General features: G+C 46.6%; 5 protein-coding genes across 5 annotated transcripts; 1 reads left to right on the forward strand and 4 right to left on the reverse strand.

The window, feature by feature from the left end:
* Nucleotides 1–2,733: 2,733 nt before the first annotated feature.
* On the reverse strand, nucleotides 2,734–3,021 carry DFJ58DRAFT_618237 (uncharacterized protein; the record flags this gene model as incomplete). Its single annotated transcript, XM_041380995.1, has 1 exon — nucleotides 2,734–3,021. A coding segment is annotated over one exon (288 nt), but the record flags the coding sequence as incomplete, so codon positions are not given.
* Nucleotides 3,022–4,116: 1,095 nt separating this feature from the next.
* Nucleotides 4,117–8,962, reverse strand: DFJ58DRAFT_719090 (uncharacterized protein; the record flags this gene model as incomplete). The annotated part of the gene is made up of 9 exons (XM_041384567.1): nucleotides 4,117–4,442; nucleotides 4,491–4,889; nucleotides 4,942–5,309; nucleotides 5,363–5,577; nucleotides 5,624–6,329; nucleotides 6,376–6,593; nucleotides 6,644–6,870; nucleotides 8,443–8,626; nucleotides 8,684–8,962. 9 exons carry the CDS (start codon nucleotides 8,960–8,962, stop codon nucleotides 4,117–4,119), a joined length of 2,922 nt encoding a protein of 973 aa, XP_041237025.1.
* Nucleotides 8,963–9,262: 300 nt separating this feature from the next.
* DFJ58DRAFT_734966 (uncharacterized protein) lies at nucleotides 9,263–10,712 on the reverse strand (the record flags this gene model as incomplete). Its single annotated transcript, XM_041386565.1, has 3 exons — nucleotides 9,263–9,587; nucleotides 9,662–10,224; nucleotides 10,281–10,712. The coding sequence occupies 3 exons, from the start codon at nucleotides 10,710–10,712 to the stop codon at nucleotides 9,263–9,265; spliced, it is 1,320 nt and encodes a 439-aa protein (XP_041237026.1).
* An 85-nt stretch (nucleotides 10,713–10,797) lies between these two features.
* DFJ58DRAFT_734967 (uncharacterized protein) lies at nucleotides 10,798–11,348 on the reverse strand (the record flags this gene model as incomplete). Its single annotated transcript, XM_041386566.1, has 2 exons — nucleotides 10,798–11,246; nucleotides 11,297–11,348. 2 exons carry the CDS (start codon nucleotides 11,346–11,348, stop codon nucleotides 10,798–10,800), a joined length of 501 nt encoding a protein of 166 aa, XP_041237027.1.
* A 1,223-nt stretch (nucleotides 11,349–12,571) lies between these two features.
* DFJ58DRAFT_734968 (uncharacterized protein) lies at nucleotides 12,572–15,771 on the forward strand (the record flags this gene model as incomplete). The annotated part of the gene is made up of 13 exons (XM_041386567.1): nucleotides 12,572–12,685; nucleotides 12,724–12,913; nucleotides 12,971–13,060; nucleotides 13,121–13,199; nucleotides 13,255–13,676; nucleotides 13,744–13,812; nucleotides 13,866–14,035; nucleotides 14,085–14,266; nucleotides 14,314–14,441; nucleotides 14,493–14,828; nucleotides 14,875–15,168; nucleotides 15,213–15,364; nucleotides 15,418–15,771. The coding sequence occupies 13 exons, from the start codon at nucleotides 12,572–12,574 to the stop codon at nucleotides 15,769–15,771; spliced, it is 2,580 nt and encodes an 859-aa protein (XP_041237028.1).
* Nucleotides 15,772–21,145: the final 5,374 nt, after the last annotated feature.

The following is a 21,145-nucleotide window of genomic DNA, read 5'->3' on the forward strand; positions in this document are numbered from 1 at the left end:
ATCTCACAATTATAGGGTTTGACGTCGACCCAAACGACATGGTCACCTCCATCCCAGCTGAGAAGAAAAATGAAATCATTACTTACATTCGCTGTCTTAATAACTGAGGGTCTTATATGAAAACGTGTAAAAATGTAATGACACCACAATTACACTGGATAAGGCTTCTTTCCAGTCCTCGATTAACACGGTCTACGACTTTTCTTCTTCATGGTAGATAATGTGTGAGTTCTTGGGAGGCTCGCTAAACCAATCAGTTAGATCAACTTAGCCGGAGCTTTATTATCTCTGATTGAAACTATGGGATTGTCTAGGATATACCGTCTAGACACTTGAACTGGTTTCCTGAATATACGGTTAACTGTTGAGAAGCTGGTCTCAAATGTGACTACGTGGACCAAAGCTCGTGTTGGTCAATATACAAATACCTGGTGAGAACGCTGGTCTCACAAATAACAACAATGACCAAAGCTCATGTTGGTCAGTATACAAATACCTGGTGAGAACGCTGGTCTCACAAATAATAACGATGACCAAAGCTCATGTTGGTCAGTAAACACTACGTGGTGAGAACACTGGTCTCACAAAACAGGGTTTCTATCGCAAGAAACTTACGTAATCTCAAGGGAAACACTTTCCCTGCACTTGTCTGGACAGTTCTTACAAAGGAAATGGGCTTTGTAAGCAGCAATTTGTTCAGACTGAAGCTTCTTAGGTGAGAGTTCAATTTGCTCAAGAGGGAGATTCTTGAATGCAACAAGTGGGAGATCTATTTTTTTGGGGGAGAATGGGCTCTCCTTATATACATTTTGTGTGGGAATATTATGTAAGTAAAAAGGTGATGTAATGACTTCAGAATGTGATAAGAATATTCCAAAAACTGGAGCAGAATGTTCTAGCAGGTGCAAAAGAACATTCCAGAATATTCATGGTGGGATAATGACATCATTCTGAGTCACTATGAGTCACTATGAGTCATTATGAGTCATTGGAATGTTCTAGCAAATTCCATGGAACATGACATCATTATGACATCACTATGATATCATATCTTTCAACCAAAATACCTGCAGGAGTGTGGGTGAAGTCCTATGACATCATTATGACATCATATCCTGTAGGTACAATTTTATGAAGCTTCTGATTAGTCAGAGCATCCTAATAGAAAAGTAAAGTAAAGAAACACTAGAGAAAACAACTCAGAAATAATGGAACAAATGATAGTACACAATACGCGGGCTTTTTAGATAGGTTTTTGTTAGGCTTTGAACTTTTCTCTATGGGTTTCTCTAGCCAAAGTGAATAAGCCAAAGGAAAGGCAATACCTTAACCTTCAATTTGCTTCTCATATCAACTAGGTCATTATGTGATTCCCATCTCACATATGACTTTTCTTCAAAACATGGTGGATTCATGAATCACTGAGGGAAAACTGAAACTATTGGACCAAGGTTTGATACCAAGGTATGTGTTGACTAGTCTGAGGACTAAGCTAACAGACTTTGTCTTTTAGGGGGATGCCTAGTAGTCATGTCCATGCATGATTCCCAAATCATGCAGGACATCGTGCGTTCGCAGTCCCGCGTCATTGCCACACTCTGCGCGAGTTTCAACAGATCGCTGGAACTGTTAATTAACAAGCCACATCAGTCCCGTCGGTCTCAACGACAGGCGTGGACTTTGGAGCATTTGCTCCATGAGCGCGCCATTGCACTTGGTTTCACTCTGGCTAAATCCACCTCCGCATCCTATGACTCAGCTCTTGCTTCTTATATCGAATTTTGCCAACTACATAACCTTCCACTTACTCCAACGCCTGACACTTTGTCTTTCTACGTTGTCTGGATGTCCACATACATCCTGCCAATGTCTGTCGATGTCTACCTATCGGGAATTTGCAACAAACTAGAGGATGAGTTCCCCGACATGCATACTGTTCAACGTTTGCGTTTGTTACAGCGGACGTTGGCCGGCTGTAAGCGTCGCTTTAGTCACCCTGTCAAGAGAAAACAGCCTCTCTCTCATGATGACTTGCATTCTGCATTCCTTCGCTACCATGAATCCACAGACCACGACGACTTACTATTCCTGGCACAACTCTATGTCGGTTTCGAGACTTTACAGCATCTCGGTGAACTCGTTTGGCCTGACACAGAGAAACAGCAATCCTATGACCAGGTTCCCATGCGACACACAGTACAACTCACCAATGACTCTATCTCTTACACTCTGCCTCTGTCTAAAACAGATAGATTCGGCCAAGGACACTTCAGTCACCCCTGTTAAAGTACCTCTTAGGTACATATATTCTGGCTTACAATCTCACCTAAGAGGCATGATCTTAGGCGGTATTCCCAGCCAATGCAGGTTATATCCCGGGCCAATTCAACACTTTCCCCACGAAGCCTGGGCCTGCTGGGCCAATGTATTTGATCTGTCCCATGACCCATCTGGGTCATCCTAGATACTTTATTATATGAATACACAGGGGGTGTCAGGGGTCATTTCTCATGAAAAATTACCCACACATTTAGACACTTAGAGTATAATGTTTGTCTTCATAAGGTCCTTGACCTACGAATGGAGGAAGTGAAAAGAAATATGTGGCGAGGGGGGGGGGGCGGCTTGTCTTTGAAGATGTGGAAGAATGTAAGTTGGGTAAGGTTCTTGACCTACAAAATCCAAAGCAGCTGGAGGAGGCAGGAAGACATTTGTGGTAGACAGGGGGGTTGTCTTTGAAGATGAGGGAAGAATGTAAGTTGGGTAAGGTTCTTGACCTACAAAATTCAAAGCAGCTGGAGGAGGCGGGAATAAATTTGTGGTAGACAGGGGGGTTGTCTTTGACCTAGAAATCCTTCTTGACTGTGCCCTCACTCCAGATACTGACATATTTACACTCCATCTGGTTAATTTGCACAATTGGAACATACTCTGCACCACAATACTCCAGGTTTTATTGGAGTAAGTGTCATCACATATTACTGTGGATGTAAGCATAAAAGCGGAAAGAAAAAGGCAGTGACTGGTCAATGCAGGATAGCCCACCGCTGTTTTATATGGTGACTGGGCTGACCTGGCTCTCTCCTATGCATGATGCGGGCTAGCCCACCGATATGGTGACTGGGCTGACCCAGCACTCTCCTATGCATGATGCGGGCTAGCCCACCGCTGGTTTATATGGTGACTGGGCCGGCCCGGCACCTCTTCTACGCATGATGCGGGATAGCCCACCACTGGTTTATATGGTGACTGGGCCGACCCAGCTCTCTCCTACGCATGATGTGGGCTAGCCCACCGCTGGTTTATATGGTGACTGGGCTGACCTGGCTCTCTCCTACGCATGATGCGGGATAGCCCACCGCTGGTTTATATGGTGACTGGGCCGGCCCGGCACCTCTTCTACGCATGATGCGGGATAGCCCACTGCTGGTTTATATGGTGATTGGGCCGACCCGGCTCTCTCCTACGCATGATGTGGGCTAGCCCACCGCTGGTTTATATGGTGACTGGGCCGACCTGGCTCTCTCCTATGCATGATGCGGGATAGCCCACCGCTGGTTTATATGGTGACTGGGCCGACCCAGCTCTCTCCTACGCATGATGTGGGCTAGCCCACCGCTGGTTTATATGGTGACTGGGCTGACCTGGCTCTCTCCTATGCATGATGCGGGATAGCCCACCGCTGGTTTATATGGTGACTGGGCTGACCTGGCTCTCTCCTATGCATGATGCGGGATAGCCCACCGCTGGTTTATATGGTGACTGGGCCAGCCCGGCACCTCTTCTACGCATGATGTGGGATAGCCCACCGCTGGTTTATATGGTCACTGGACTGGCCCGGCACTCTCCTACGCATGATGCGGGATAGCCCACCGCTGGTTTATATGGTCACTGTGCTGGCCCGGCACTCTCCTACGCATGATGCGGGATAGCCCACCGCTGGTTTATATGGTCACTTGGCTGGCCCGGCACTCTCCTACCCATGATGAGATAGCCCATGTCTGGGATGCCCCACCATCTTTGAATTCTAAGATGGGATAGCCCATGATATATTTGCACTTTCCAAATATTGTCTAATAGCAATCACTCAAGAGTTTCGGATATTGCTACAAAAGACTATATATCATATGAATCCGAGTCAAGATCTATATATGCTCCAGCCAATGCAGCTTCCTCCAATTCATCTATCAATTCATCATTCTCCCTCTCCTCATCAGACTCCCAGTCATTCTCAGAATCATACACAGCAGCTGTGCCATCAAGACAGCTTGGTTGATAATACATATTAGCAGCCTCAGCAAGGTCATTCGGGGTGGGGCCCCATGAGTCAGGCAATGGCCAAGCACAAGGGATAGGACGAACTCGAGATTGCCAATGCACAACAAGACCACTCAACAAGCGAGCACGGAGGTCGAAATGAAAGCAGAGATCTTCATTTTCTTCTAAATATACTATCAGTGTCACGGCAGTAGAATGTTGTACAAACTTACCTGCACGAGTGCGAGCCTCCTGCAAGGCATCCCACTCAGCCATCATCCACTCCTGGAGAACACAACGTTCTCGCATGATACGAGCCCTTTCCTCATTGCACCGGTCTACCTCAAGTTGAAACTTAATTGCTGCGCGCATATTTTCATCCGCTAGCCAGGCAGGTGGGGCCATGTCATTGCCGTCAAGTCCAACATCTTGCCAGATGTCATCATCTACATCAAGCTGAAAGATACCAGTCGGAGAGATAGAATGAGGCGCTATCGCACCGGCAGGAGCCTCGCCTCGTTGAATTAAGTCAATTAGTTTACCACAGAGGTTGTTGTAAGTTGTGACGAGCTTTCGTATGGTAGGGTTGCGCCGTTGAATTGAAGCTTCTGCATGCACATGAAGCTTGTGCTCTAGATCAAAGATAATCACGGACATGTCAACATATTGAAACGAGCTACATACCATTTACTGTCTGACGGTACGACCGTTCAAACCTCTCAATTTCAAATTTGCGCTGGCGCAGACGTTCACGAAGGCGTGCCTTGACAGCTTGCGCATCAAGACGAATTTGAAGGAATATACTACGTCGGAGTTGTTGAAGATCGTTAAGTTGCCCGATGCCAAGGGATGCCTTCCATCGTCGCAGAGTATCAGCAACTTTGGACCGGTGCGTGCGTTCGTCTGCAAGTCGAAGGTTGAAGTCAACAGTGTTAAGAGTGTTGCCAGCACAGAGCTGCATCTCAAGAGCACGAACGGAATCGTCCAGGTTACTGAGTGTTCGCTCGAGGGTCAAAATCTTCGATATTTGCTCGTCATTGTTGGTTTTTGATCTCCCTTTCTATTAATGTTAGGGAAATATGAAAATATAAAATAAAGCACGCACTGGATAATGGTTTTCGTTTGGTGCTCGACCTGAGCCCTCCATTCCGGGCATATATTAGCTTCATCTACAGAGAGTTGTCGAAGCGCATGTTCTGCACTGCTCTTCTTTGTCTGGCAACGAGTCCATCTGCGACTCAGCCACTCGCCAAATGTATCGAGATTTTTGCCGTCAAGATGCCGAACTTGCGCATTCAGCACAAAAAGCCGTTGGTGGTACTATCTTAATGTTAGTCAGTCAAGGTATACGAATTAAGATACTTACCCCAGAGACCCGCAAGGGGGGGATCAACATCTTGAGAGCGCTCCACAGGCGCTCACAGCCCTCTCCGTCAGAAAGTCCAAACCCTTCACATTTGCGAGGGTGATAAATAAGCTGACAAGGCCACTGATGTCCGTACGCGTGAAATACGGATATAGAAAAGACGATACGTGAGAGAATACCTTGCTCGAGAAGTTGGTATTTAAGACAACTACGCTCGAGCTGACATGCAATATCATACAAGATACCGACGGTCATGGTTGGCGGAAGATGTTCGAAGAGCTTTTTAATAAGTGCAAGCGCATAATATTGTTTTTCACCTGCTGATGTCATATTGACCAACCATAAGACACAATCATGACGACAAAGTAAGGCCATGATTCCCATATCGGCGAAGAAACGGGTGCTAGCTTTCTCTCGTTTTTCGTTGGCAGCAAGAAAAGATTCCCTGCAGGCATCCAATGTCGATACAGGGATGCGCATACCATCTTCGTACCCGTCTTCGTCGCCTTCCAGCTTCTTGCGTTTTGTTCCACGACCAGGTAGGGAGCCTCGACAGGCAAGTACGTGAGCTTCCATCCGTGCGACCTCTTCATCCGAAATGAAAACTGATCGTGTTGGGTTTGGCGGATCTAGGCCATCGGCCCCACGTGAATTGGCTGACCGTTTCTGTGTGAAGCATGCATCAATGCATACATGGCAATCTAGCCTGCAAAAACATCAGCACAGGGGAAAACACGGTAGGATCGACATACTTGAGACGCGAACCGTGATCCTTTTGCCAATCCTGCATTCCAAAACAAACTGGACAACGTGAACGGAGATAATCGCTTGGTTGTGCGGGCAAGACTTCGTCCCCCAAAGAACGCGAAGGAAGATGTTGTGAAATGAGGCTGTATACGTGGTCTCCAGCATTCATCACAAGGACTGAGTACCAATGATACGCGTTACTGAAGCGGCGGCGAAGATTGTCCTGAAGATGCCAGAGTTAGCTTACTTCAAAAAAGAATCGTGCAGGCAGACCTTGGTAGAAAGTTTGTAACCCCGAGCTGTTAGAAAAACTTCCAATGCTTCACACCAGGCTGTTGTATTGGGGGTGATCCGTACAAAAAGAGTCCTAACGAGCTCTAGTACACGTAGGTCAACAGCAAGAGATGGAGCTATGGGTGCACATGCAAATAGCCCCAACTTAAGAAGTTGAAGGGGTGCGGGTGCGCAGGGGCAGCAGTCAATGTTCAAAACCTCTAAATCTGGACTACGGTGTCTTAATAACCGAGGGTCTTATATAAATACGTGTAAGAATGTAATGACACCACAATTACACTGGATAAGACTTCTTGCCAGTCCTCGATTAACACGGTCTATGACTTTTCTTCTTTCGTGGTAGATAACGTGTGAGTTCTTGGGAGGCTCGCTAAACCAATCAGTCAGATTAACTTAGCCGGAGCTTTATTATCTCTGATTGAAACTATGGGATTGTCTAGGATATACCGTCTAGACACTTGAACTGGTTTCCTGAATATACGGTTAACTGTTGAGAAGCTGGTCTCAAATGTGACTACGTGGACCAAAGCTCGTGTTGGTCAATATACAAATACCTGGTGAGAACGCTGGTCTCACAAATAACAACAAATGACAAATATAAAACAATGACAAATAACAACAATGACCAAAGCTCGTGTTGGTCAGTATACAAATACCTGGTGAGAACGCTGGTCTCACAAAAAAACAACGGTGACCAAAGCTCGTGTTGGTCAGTAAACACTACGTGGTGAGAACACTGGTCTCACAAAACTGGGTTTCTATCGCGAAGAAACTTACGTAATCTCAAGGGAAACACTTTCCCTGCACTTGTCCTGGACAGTTCTTACAAAGGAAATGGGCTTTGTAAGCAGCAATTTGTTCAGACTGAAGCTTCTTAGGTGAGAGTTCAATTTGCTCAAGTGGGAGTTCTTGAATGCAACAAGTGGGAGATCTATTTTTTGGGGGAGAATGGGCTCTCCTTATATACATTTTGTGTGGGAATATTATGTAAGTAAAAAGGTGATGTAATGACTTCAGAATGTGGGAAGAATATTCCAAAAACTGGAGCAGAATGTTCTAGCAGGTGCAAAAGAACATTCCAGAATATTCATGGTGGGATAATGACATCATTCTGAGTCACTATGAGTCACTATGAGTCATTATGAGTCATTGGAATGTTCTAGCAAATTCCATGGAACATGACATCATTATGACATCACTATGATATCATATCTTTCAACCAAAATACCTGCAGGAGTGTAGGTGAAGTCCTATGACATCATTATGACATCATACCCTGTAGGTACAATTTTATGAAGCATCTGATTAGTCAGAGCATCCTAATAGAAAAGTAAAGTAAAGAAACACTAGAGAAAACAACTCAGAAATAATGGAACAAATAATAGTACAAATAATAGTACACAATATACGGGCTTTTTAGATAGGTTTTTGTTAGGCTTTGAACTTTTCTCTATGGGTTTCTCTAGCCAAAGTGAATAAGCCAAATGAAAGGCAATACATTAACCTTCATTTTGCTTCTCATATCAACTAGGTCATTATGTGATTCCCATCTCACATATGACTTTTCTTCAAAACATGGTGGATTCATGAATCACTGAGGGAAAACTGAAACTATTGGACCAAGGTTTGATACCAAGGTATGGGTTGACTAGTCTGAGGACTAAGCTAACAGACTTTGTCTTTTAGGGGGATACCTAGTAGTCATGTCCATGCATGATTCCCAAATCATGCAGGACATCGGTCAATTCGAGCCACATAACAATATGGTGAGTTCGTACAATTGAAAAAAACACAAGTCACTTCTAAAGTCCTCCTGTGGCATGAAGCCGTACACTTGACAGGATCATTTTGAAGTGCAGGCCGATGACGGAGCGAAGAAGATTTGTATTGATATGTGAGGTATGGACCGATTAGCGAAGGAATCACTTCGTTTGACCAGCGTTGCCACTGATTGAATTTTTTCTGCCGCCCATTGGAGCGGAGGGATCGAGGAGCGGAGGGATCGGAAAAGAAGTGGACATCGTCATAAAACGAAGGCCTGTCCTGGTCATTCGGATCAGGAGGTGGGACATCAAGCCAAAGATTGGAATTGGAAGCAGTTTGTTGGGCGAAATACCGCCTACCCGGAAGTACTAGAACTGGAGGAGGACCTGGAAGATGAAATGCGTTGCTTCCTCGTGGTTTCCGGCGCTTCTTGACCATGGACGGTGTGATTAATATTTGCTGCGAATGACGACGGACAGGAGTTGCAGGAGTAGACGTCGAGGCGATATTCCGTGGATGTGGTCCTCCATCCATGGTAGATGTTTCTGATAGGCACAAAGCCTGCAAGAATATTGTGACTGACTCGAAGTCAGTCAACAAGCACAGAGGAACACGAAGTCCCAGTTCGTATGACCTATGTAGCAAAAATTAGTAGATACTAGCCTGGGAGGAGGATAATGGTCATGAACGCCAGTGATCAACAAACAGTGAATAGCACCGGAGCAACAAGTCAATAGAATTCACCAACAGAAATTGTACATGAAAGAACCACGCTGCGTAGCAACTCACATCAACGAACAAATACAGAAGCGAACAGAAGCGAGTGTAAATCGTCTATGGACCCGCGTAAAGTATATGAGGGACCACGGGGGGGCGACCTGTGTTGTCGTAAAATGATTGTACATAAAACAGGGCACATTGCTTCATGCGTTGCCACTTCTCTCCCTCGGGCATCGACTCGGTGAAAGGCTGTTTGAGATCTTGAGGAGCACCGTCCCATGCGATCAACACTTGACGAAAATTCTCGAAATATGGAAGAGCATCCTGGAAAGACTCAGCATTAAGTCCATCATTCCGAGTCGAAAAATCCTTATCCCACATGCTGAGGGCATGCTGGGGAAAAAATTCCACGGAGCAACTCCATGCGACGCTTCTTCGCCTCCCGATCCAGCCGCATATGACCGGCAAGATGTTCATCGAGTTCCAGAAGGTCGTATCGGAAGCTTTGCTCACAAATCTCGTATATGATCTGTTGAATGAGATGATGCGGCTGAATTCTCGAGCGTCGCTGCTTCGATTTTCTGACCCCTCCATTGCAACATCTGGGATCCAGTCCAAAACTGGCGTAGGAGCGATAATTCATCTCCAAAGAACAGGTCGAGTTTGGCTTTGGACTTGCCAGTCTTGCCTGATGGCATCTGACCACTTGACGACGAGGGCTGTGGTGTTGTTGGCTGCGTGATCAATAGATCACGCCAGCTTTGGGACCGAGGGAGCGGAGATGGAGGCGGCATATAAACATGCCTCAGCCACGACTCACGGCATGCCAACCAGTTAGCAAGATATTTCTTCAGAGACTGCGAGGAAAGGACGTTGACAAATAATCCAGGGTCGGGGAGCCTGTATCCCTCATCCATTCTTGCATGGGTTGGCTTGACACGACTCAAATCTTTGTCCGCGTGAGTCATAGCCGATGCGAAGAAGGTGTTGATGTTGGGCATGAACGGGTGAGCCATGTCGCACCATTTGTCACGTCCAACTTGAGACTGGTTCTGGCGCAGAGCGGGTCGGTTCATCTAGATAATTGTTAGATAAGAATGGTGAACCGAAATTAGACACTGCACTCACATACTGCGGACTTATTTTTCGTGGTCTTGGTGGGCGCTTTACCCGATGACGGCTCTCTGGAAGCTGCAAAGCGATTGACTTCGGTTTGATCCATAGGGATCTCTTCAAAAGTAAGGTACGGTTGACGAACCGCAGCCTGGCGTTGATGATCACTTGGACCCTTGTAACGGATATCGAAAGGTTGAGCGAAGTTCTTAATGGGATGGAGGTACATCCCAAACACAAGGTCGGCAGGAGTGAAGGGAATGACTTGGCGGATGTTAATCTTATCATCGACGAGCCTGACATCTCGTATCAACCACACAGGTACACCAGCCTTGTGGAGCCTCAACGCGATAGCGGAGTCTTTGGTGAAGCACCCCATCCAAGTCTTGTTGACCCCGTGCGCTTTGTCCTCAAATTTCAACCGCAGCTCAAAGATCTCAAGGTAATCCATCATGCTCCATATCTCCAGAAATCGCCTCTGAAACTTGGCCAAGATCATCACAATATCTCGCCAAGCTCACGTCTCTTTGAAGCGTTCAAAAACAGAGCGCAAACCCGGTGACCCATCCAACAACCGCGTCTTGCTTGTTTTCTCGGAACAGCTTGTAGGAGCCGACGCGCTTGTTAGCCCGCTCGTACAGTCGAAATAGGTGATCACGGTGGGTGGACTTCAGCTTGCCAAAGACATGACCAGGAGATAGTGGCTCAAAATCGTCAGAAAAAGCTGGCGACCACCAAGCATACCACAGGTCAGTGCTAGGATCATGGAATTCGCGTCGTGGAATGGTAAAACTCCAGGTGTAAGCGTCTGCGTACATTTGAGGCCACTGGAAAGGATCCATCGCCCAAAACTTCCCATCCGCCCTCGCTTGCACAATATCGGAGGGATTGTCGTATAGTTGGGGAACGAAAGTCATATTAGGCGAAGTGAAAACGAGTTGACCGTCATAGGCGAGAGAGCGTGCGTCTGTAGCTGTGATAGCATCTATATCAAAATTAGAGGAGGATCACAGGACAATCACCAAGGGCACTTACTGTCACCGTCGCGTAAGAATGGTTTAAATTCACGATGTATTGTCAGAGGCATCGTCAGAGGGACTGCGAATAACGAAAAGGTGACTATCCGATGAGAGTGAGTAATCGAGCGACGAACCAATAAAGGCACGGTAAGTGCAAGCTAAGAGGAATCTGAACGTGATGAAGGGTACTGTAACCGAAGTTAGAGTAGTGAGTGCTATTGCACAGTAACACGAAGTCACTGGAATAGTGTTGTCTACCGCAAAGGCAGAATAATCGACACCGGCGATGGGAGGAGAAGGAAGAGTTGGAAAGAGCAAAGGAAAAGGTAAAGGGTAAAGAGTAAAGTTAGTAAAGGCGCAAAGTTGTGATTACGCCCTGGGATAACCCAAATGGGCTTGTGACAAATGAGAATTGTGAAGTGACTCAGAACTTGTTGGAACATTCGCCAACCTCAGCCAACTACGCCGCCTTCCTCCTCTCTATTCCTGCACTCATCTACCCCTCGACTCCTCGTGAGCTGCCTTCGCGGTAGCTAACACTATCTGAAGTGACTTCGTGTCACTTCAGATACACTACACACAGTCTGACTTCATGTTAGTACTGTTACGACCACTCAATCTTCCACCGTCCTTCGATGTCCGGCTTACCATCTCGATTTGCTGTGACACCCTCATCAGTCTCTTAAGCTCCTACCTTTGCGATAGCAGATGTCGTTGGGTGCTAGTGTCGACGCTGTCTGGTAGCTAAGTCATAGTTTACTTTTCATCTTCCTGTACTTAACTCACTATTCCGTAATTGCTTTGGGTACTCTGCGCGCTACTTCAGGATGGCCTCGCCCGTTCCAAATGCGGTCTATGTGTCATATCTAGAGTATTGGAGTCTTCTGTCGAAGTTTGTTCGTCGTCCAGCCGACGATCTTATGCATATAGTTCACCGTAGGCGCCCTGTTCCTACCTTTAAAAACCGGGTATGCTCCAATTTTTCGCCATCAACTCTCTGTCACTCAGTCATTCTCACTACAGTATTTTCCTTCTCGTCTTGAGAATTTGCGTGAAAACCGAGGTAGGTCCGAATTTCTCCATCACGTTGTCTGTTGTTCTAACTTACTCCTACATCAGCTTTTACTTGAATTCGCTGTTTGCGAGACTTCGTGTCTTGGCTGCTGAAAAGGACTTCGTGTTCTTCAAGCTCCTTGCTGTTGATATTTGAGGACTTCGTGTTCTTCAGGCTGCTTTCTGTTGTATTCGTGTTCATAGATCTCTTTAGTCAATTTGTCAAGCTCCCTCTGCCATGCCTCCCAAAAAATCATCTTCCACCAAAAAGTGCGCTAACCCGCGGATGGAAACTCCTGTCATCGACTTCGTGATGCGTACCCGCAGTGGTGCGCCTATCAACCAACGCATGGTACGTTTATTTTTATTTTTATTTTATTTTATCACAAGACATTGATATTCGTCTTTGAAAGCTTCAGACTAAAACACTACCACCCGCCAAAAAAATCAAACCTACCCCCCTTGCCGAGGGGGAACTCGTTCATGAGCTTCGACGACTACAGCGCCATACTTGCCCGGCGCGCGAAATCCTCCGTTGCTACCACAGAGCCGCGCACTGACGCTGAGTCTGATACCCAAGGTATGGGCGGGCATTCTACAAATCGAGTAACCACCCACTGACACGACTATTACAAAGACCACCCGAAGACTGATGACCTTGTCACGGACGATGAGGACAACAGTGAAGGACAAGCGGATGCTCACAAGGGCGATCCCAAAATTCATGGTATGTACCACCGTCTCCTATCAATCATTTTTCACTAACAGTCCTTGTTTCGTCTCCCAGAATCCTTACCCCCCTCTGATACTCCAGAGGATGAAAATTCTTCCTTGGATGGCGCCCCTTCCTCGGAGAACAACTACCCGTACCGAAATCGAGAAGCGAGGAGACGGGCTGAACACCGTGCAATGCTTGCTCAGCGTGATCCTTCCTCTTCGGAAGAGGAGTCTGACGAAGATGATGATGAATACAAAGAAGATCAAGAAGCCGACTGAAGAAAAAGAAGAAGGCGACGACAACGACGACAACGACTTACCTGCGCCTCCATCAAAGACGAAATTGCCCCAGAAGCGCGCACCTCCAAAAGCTCTCCCCCCAAAATCCACAGTAACAGGGACTCCCCCGTCCACCCAGGTACTCCAGGCTGCCATGCATGTGACGACGAAGTCGGTCGAGAAGAGTCCCGTCTCCAGTGCTCTGCCAAAAAGCTCCATGGCAATGGAGACTGATGACGACGACAATGACCTTCCCGTCACTTCTAGACCTGGGCGGCTGTGCCAGGAAGGCATAGACGACGCGCAGGAGCTCGGGCGCAAGACACTTCACGCTGCCAAGTTAATTGGTGACAAATATGGAAAATCTGCACGCACAATACTCATCGAGGCCGGGTTGTCTGTGAAACACTCCAGGGCCGAGACCCCATGGAATATGCACCCAAGGATGGTACAAAGGAAAATATCCTCGAGAAACCGATGAAGGTGAATATTTATTTCATGTTGTGGTGCCCATACTGACCAATATCCTCTGGTAGAACTTAGTGATTGGAGAAAGAGACAGCGCGACCACTACTACAGCCTTGAAGACAGCGACCCGCTGTGGGATGACATACAAGCGCACTATGATGGTCACTTGGGCGGTGCTAGTAACAATCGATCGCGTGCCAGTATTGTTATGTCTACAAGGGACGCACTCGCTAAGTGTGTAAGTATTTTGACAGTACTTGTTTGTATTATGGCTTACTGTCGCAAAGTTTGCAGCTTATTCTCGCCTAGAAGGCATTGAGGTCATTGGCTGTGTCTTTGATTCGACTCCTGATGAGGCGGCCCGACAGGCCTCGGGTTTTGTCGCAGGCTCATCCACCTTCATGGATGTCATCAATGCACGCCAAGTGGACGCCCAACTTGCGTTAGATTGGATTATTACTGCAGCAAAGTACGTGGCTTGGAACTACTCTAAGTTTAATCTTACAATGTGTCCAGGGCAAAAAACTACCAGCTCGCAATGCCGCGGTTTGGGGGGGCATATGATATTTTGTTTTCGAAGCCTGGTGAAGCCCCACGGGACCGTTACCGACGTATCTGGCCGGTCATGGTGCTGGAGAAACTAGGTAAGCTCGACTTATTCCCATCCATGACTTGATTTTAATTCGATTCAACAGAACAATTCGGCTACAAAACGAAGTCTGTCCAGTGGCGGAAGTTACTCGACGTTGCATACCAGAACAAGTTTCAATTCGAACTCTGGCCTGACGAAGTTCCCCCAGTTGGCCCAGACTTCAACTACCACACCCTCAGCGCACAACATCTGAAGTTACTCGTCGTGCCTTACATCAAGCGCAGGGCTTTGCAATATTATGACGCCGAACTGAAGACTGAAGCTGAGAGCTTACTCGAACTTCGGCGCAAGCAAGGACGGAGCGAAAAAACTCTTGATGATATCATTGACGAGTTGGACGTCGCTGTGTCTGAGATTGATATTGTTCCTTGGCCCAAAGGTACTTATTGCCCTGTTCATTTTTATGTCTAACGTTGTTGCTTCAGATCACATCGAGCAATGTGAAAAAGACGACCCTAACATGTTTGATATTCCTTTGGTCACCAGCGCTTCCAATATCGTGCTCCGGAAACTCGCGGACTCCGAGAAATTCAAGCACTCCATCCCCCAAGGGTTGCTTCAAAAATACAAGGAAGCAACATCAGTACGTGGTTCGAATGTCGGCGTTCCTTCGGGAGGAAGGCAGCTTGGAGATACTACTCGGGATCGCCAGTCTCAACAACAGACCTCCGCTGCTCGTGAATATTCGATTGTTTGTGAGAACCACTACACTGATGATGGTCTGCCCCGTCCAGAACGCCGCCCATCGGCGTTTCAGCAACAGAAGTCTCGCAAGCGACCACATGCAGAGGATTATGGCAAGTCCATGAATTACTTGCAGATTCTCTTCTAATCGAGTGTCCAGCAGATGAACAACTTGAATCTGAGGCTGATAGCTTGAATGCATCAGACTCTCGCATCACGAAGAAGTCGAAGGTAAGCTGAAGACTGATATCTTCTACCATTATCTCATTCAAGTTAATTTTCAGGTCGTACGTCATCGTGATGGTGCGCCGCATGTTGAATTGCCACCTCCGCACTTTGTCCCTGCTCATCCTCGACCTCGACTTCAATCTCGACCTCGCCCTCGCCCTCGCCCTCGCCTTCGTGCACCTACACCTGACTACGAACCGCGTCAACACTGGGATGATGAGGTACAGCAGGTGTCTCCGCATCATCTTCATTCCTATGGGCATAATGTTGCCCATCATCATCGCCATGATTTTCCGGCTGCAGGCCCTTCGAGAGTGGTTGCAAGGGCACGTGAGAGATCCGATTATGACAGGAACACTCCGGCTCCTGGGTATGATTCATATGATCGTGATTTTGTTTACCGTGACTAATGTTTCATATCACTCGAACTATTGCGTATGTACTTGTGTATGATAGCTTGAATGACTATGTGTTTTGTGGTCCCAAACTGTGGTGCACAATGGGCACTCGAAAGATAATGTCAGCATCGAGGAGTTTTCATATGTGTAAATCTAGGCCATCATGGCCATCCCACTCAATAAATTAAGAATAATGAACTATCCCACTTATATATATATTGGGTTGCTGGGTCATCCCAAGGATCAATTGATGGTGAGTGGGCTATCCCTGGTGGTATGTTGAAGCTATATATATATGCAGTGGGCCAGCCCAGTGTCTATGTAATATGCGGTGGGCCATCCCAGGGCTCATATTGGGCTGGCCCATACGTATGTAAGGAGTGATGGGCTATCCCTAGTGGAATGTTGAAGATATATATATATGCAGTGGGCCAGCCCAGTGTCTATGTAATATGCGGTGGGCCAGCCCAGGGCTCGTATTGGGCTGACCCGTACTACATATGAATACCGATGGGCTACCCCGCTGTGTATAAGGGCTTGTATTGGGCTGACCCGTGCATATGAAATTAGTGATGGGCTATCCCACTGTGTATAATAGACTGTCCCTTGAATATTGAACAAGTAAGAAGCTAACCCATATCACACCTATCAGGCAGTTGGGTAAGAAGGGATAGTGGAGTACTAACATAAAAGTCCTGCACTTGGATATTGTATGAGGTTAGGCAACAAGAACAGGAGGGCTTGGTGATCTGGTCCGTGGAACAGGAGTGGTGATGGGTTGAAGCCCAAGGGCATTTAACGTATCGGTAGTTGTGCGTTCAAGATAAAGAATGTAGTTTCCATAGAAAATGGCCATGATGATGAGGAGGATGAGGACAACTAATAACCAGTGATTGATGAAATCATAGGTCAGGAAATCGAAAGATCGTTGGTGAACCATGGAATGTGCTGCTAAACTAGTGTCAGATTTGCAAGAGCAAGTCACCACTGGGAATATTACAATAAAAAATGAGTTAGGTAAAGTAGAGAGGCTTAGGAGTAAGTACTGACCCAGATGAGCAACCTAGTGAAATAGTAAAGAAAGGAGAGAGAACAATTGAAGGCCCAATACTGGATGAGGATGTTGCAAAATAGAATGTAGAAGAAAGAGAGAAGAAAAACTGTACAGAACTTTTATGGAATGTGGAAAAATAGTGACAAACAAGTAATAACATTTGGACTGGGCCAACCTGCATCATGCATATGAGAGAGCCGGGTCAGCCCAGTCACCATATAAACCAGTGGTGGGCTAGCCCGCATCATGCGTAGGAGAGAGCCGGGTCGGCCCAGTCACCATATAAACCAGCGGTGGGCTAGCCCACATCATGTGTAGGAGAGAGCCGGGTCGGCCCAGTCACCATATAAACCAGCGGTGGGCTAGCCCGCATCATGCATAGGAGAGAGCCGGGCCAGCCCAGTCACCATATAAAACAGTGGTGGGCTAGCCCGCATCATGCATAGGAGAGAGCTGGGTCAGCCCAGTCACCATATAAACCAGTGGTGGGCTAGCCCGCATCATGCATAGGAGAGTGCCGGGTCAGCCCAGTCACCATATAAAACAGCGGTGGGCTAGCCTGCATCATGCATAGGAGAGTGCCGGGTCGGCCCAGTCACCATATAAACCAGCGGTGGGCTAGCCCGCATCATGCATAGGAGAGAGCTGGGTCAGCCCAGTCACCATATAAAACAGCGGTGGGCTATCCCGCATTGACCAGTCACTGTCTTTTTCTTTCCGCTTTTATGCTTACATCCAAAGTAATATGTGATGACACTTACTCCAATAAAACCTGGAGTATTGTGGTGCAGAGTATGTTCCAATTGTGCAAATTAACCAGATGGAGTGTAAAATATGTCAGTATCTGGAGTGAGGGCACAGTCAAGAAGGATTTCTAGGTCAAGGACCTCACCCGACTTACATTCTTCCCTCATCTTCAAAGACAACCCCCCCATCTACCACAAATTTATTCCCGCCTCCTCCAGCTGCTTTGAATTTTGTAGGTCAAGGACCTCACCTGACTTACATTCTTCCCTCATCTTCCAAGACAACCCCCCCGTCTACCACAAATTTATTCCCGCCTCCTCCAACTGCTTTGAATTTTGTAGGTCAAGAACCTTACCCAACTTACATTCTTCCCTCATCTTCAAAGACAACCCCCCCGTCTACCACAAATTTCTTCCCGCCTCCTCCAGCTGCTTTGAATTTTGTAGGTCAAGGACCTCACCCGACTTACATTCTTCCCTCATCTTCCAAGACAACCCCCCCGTCTACCACAAATTTATTCCCACCTCCTCCAACTGCTTTGGATTTTGTAGGTCAAGAACCTTACCCAACTTACATTCTTCCACATCTTCAAAGACAAGCCGCCCCCCCCCCCCCCTCGCCACATATTGCTTTTCACTTCCTCCATTCGTAGGTCAAGGACCTTATGAAGACAAACATTATACTCTAAGTGTCTAAATGTGTGGGTAATTTTTCATGAGAAATGACCCCTGACACCCCCTGTGTATTCATATAATAAAGTATCTAGGATGACCCAGATGGGTCATGGGACAGATCAAATACATTGGCCCAGCAGGCCCAGGCTTCGTGGGGAAAGTGTTGAATTGGCCCAGGGATATAACCTGCATTGGCTGGGAATACCGCCTAAGATCATGCCTCTTAGGTGAGATTGTAAGCCAGAATATATGTACCTAAGAGGTACTTTAACAGGGGTGACTGAAGTGCCAAGGAAGCAAAGTTCTCATACGGCGGTCATTATTCAAGGACGATTGTCTTCTTATTGTCAATCGCTATCTCCACTCTAGGGATCGCCCTTTCCCTCACTACCCTGAGCTTTGGCTGCGTGCAAATGGACACATTCCTACACGGTCTTGGTTCACAACTCATTTTCAGCAGATTTTCGCAAACTGGGGTTTTAGTGGGCACTCAATGAGGGCGGGAGGAGCTACTGCTCTCGCGCTAAACGGAATGCCCCCGCAACTAATTCAAGCAGCAGGAAGGTGGTCATCTGACGAGTTTCAGAAGTACATTCGTGTGCATCCTTTCATGCTGCAAGCAATCATGCACGACAGCGCTGCATGAGTACCCCAAGACAATAATTTTTCATCTATCCCATCTTGGCATGCATGCCGTGTCCCTTTCATCTTTTCTTATAGTCCATTAGTGATCTATACTCAAATTTTTGTATCTTTAGCCCCGGTGATCCCGAGCTTTTAAGCTGGGACACCGGGCTTTGCAAAATACATTTGTTTTCTCAGTGGACACTCTCGAGCTTTAGTGCTGAGAGTGTCGCGCTTCTCCTACTTCACATTCTCGATGCAAGACTCGCAAGTTGAATGTATTAACTTGAACAAACTTGAACCAAGTTTGCTTTGTCATGATTTGTAAGGACTGAGTACCAATGCAGATGTCACGCTTGTTGCTGATATCATTGCTGATAAAGATATCATCTAATACCTGTCATCGACACCATGAATACTGATGACCCTGCCCCTGATAACGACTCAATTCATTCAGACTTACCTAATGATACTACTGTCCACGAAAATCTTGATGGTACCACCATAGTCAATACAGATATTGAGGAAGAGCTTCATCTGAAGCACATCATGAAGATGTTCTTTGGTGCCTCTCGCCTGGCCACAGTAATTTCGACATCTGCCTCACAAGCCCTTCGACTCTATTCTAGCTCTCACTATGAGAAGCAGGCATATCACACCTCTGCTCTCACAGGAATGGATTGGGTAAATGAATTACTTACAGGACATCCAGATTGTATATGATGTGAACTTGGTGTACACCTTCATATATTTCATGTATTGTTATCTCTACTTCGTGATTCAGGATGCCACAATTCCAAATTTATATCACTTGAGGAGCAGCTTGCAATTTTTTTGTATGCTATTGTAACAGGGCTGTCTACTTGTCACCTGGGTGAATGGTTCCGATACTCCAATGAAATGATATCAAAGTAAGTTAATCCTGGCTTCTTGTTGACAAACTTGCTGAATTTTTAAAGGTATTTCAAACGCATACTCAATGCATTCGCGTCCCCCCCTATCTATCAGCTTCATATTCGGCTACCTGGTGGAGATGACCCAACCCCCCTCAAAATCATTCAAGATCCCAAATACTATCCCTACTTCACCGACGCTATTGGCACTGTTGATGGTACTCATGTTCCTTGTCACCCTGACAACAAAGGGTGCAATGCTGCTTGCAATTGCAAGGGTACGTTGAGTCAGAACTGCCTTGTCGCTTGTACGTTCAACATGTTGTTTCTCTATGTCTTGAGCAGTTGGGAGGGGTCAGTGGCCGATGCTCGTATCTATTACAGTGCTCAGATCATAGACTTCAACATCCCCCCCGGCAAATACTATCTTGCAGATGTGGGATTTGGAGCCTGTGATGAGTTACTCATGCCATATCGCAATGTGCACTATCACCTAGCTGAATGGGGCAGGGGCCATCTCAAGTAAGATACTGTAAGAGCCCTTACAATTGCCTCATTTTCATACTGACCTTTTTCAGGCCTTGTAATCACAGGGAGCTATTTAACCTACCCCATGCCATGCTATGGAATGTTATTGAGCGCATTTTTGGTGTGCTCAAGAACCGCTTCTGAATTCTTTCCCTCCCACCTTTCTACCCCATGAGCATCCAAGCTCGTATCCCCCCTGCATTGTGCCTGGTGCACAATGTCATCCGGGTCCACGACCTGGATGACATGATGGACTATCGCCAAGTCGACAACAAAGTTGCCAGGCCTGAGCACAACATTGGCACACTTGCTGAGGGTCCTCCCTCTGATGAGGCTCGTACTTGTGCACATGAAAATCATGATGCCATTGCGCATCAAATGTGGGCAGACTACAACAGGGTGAGACAGGAGAGAGGCAAGTCTGTTATAGAGGATGATCTCCAATAATACTACCTTCTGTTTACCATTGAAATTTGTATCACACAATGTACACAGAATGTGATTGAATTCATTTCAGTCTACATAAGCCTAGTAAGAGAAGCACTATGAAAACGAGAATTGTGATATAAGTATGCGCAAACTATTTACTATACTTGAGCAAAAAAGCTTGCGGATACTGTCCTTCTTGATTGCAAGGTATGAATCAGTGATAGAAATGTTGGATTGAAAATGCTCAATGATGGTGACCACTTCATGGTCCTCTAGACCCTCCTCTTGAACCTGAAGGATAGCTTTCTGCTTGTGCAGAGGGGCTGGATCCACGAACTGTTAGGTGTTGCGGGTGTGCTCTTCCAAGATGTTTGTGACACGATCAAAGGATGAAGTAAGACCCTTTGTGAGACCCTAAATCTTGCTGTTCATTTGCT

Source organism: Suillus subalutaceus (assembly GCF_016647625.1).
Source record: "Suillus subalutaceus strain FC151 chromosome Unknown DFJ58scaffold_195, whole genome shotgun sequence".
Classification (NCBI taxonomy): domain Eukaryota; kingdom Fungi; phylum Basidiomycota; class Agaricomycetes; order Boletales; family Suillaceae; genus Suillus; species Suillus subalutaceus.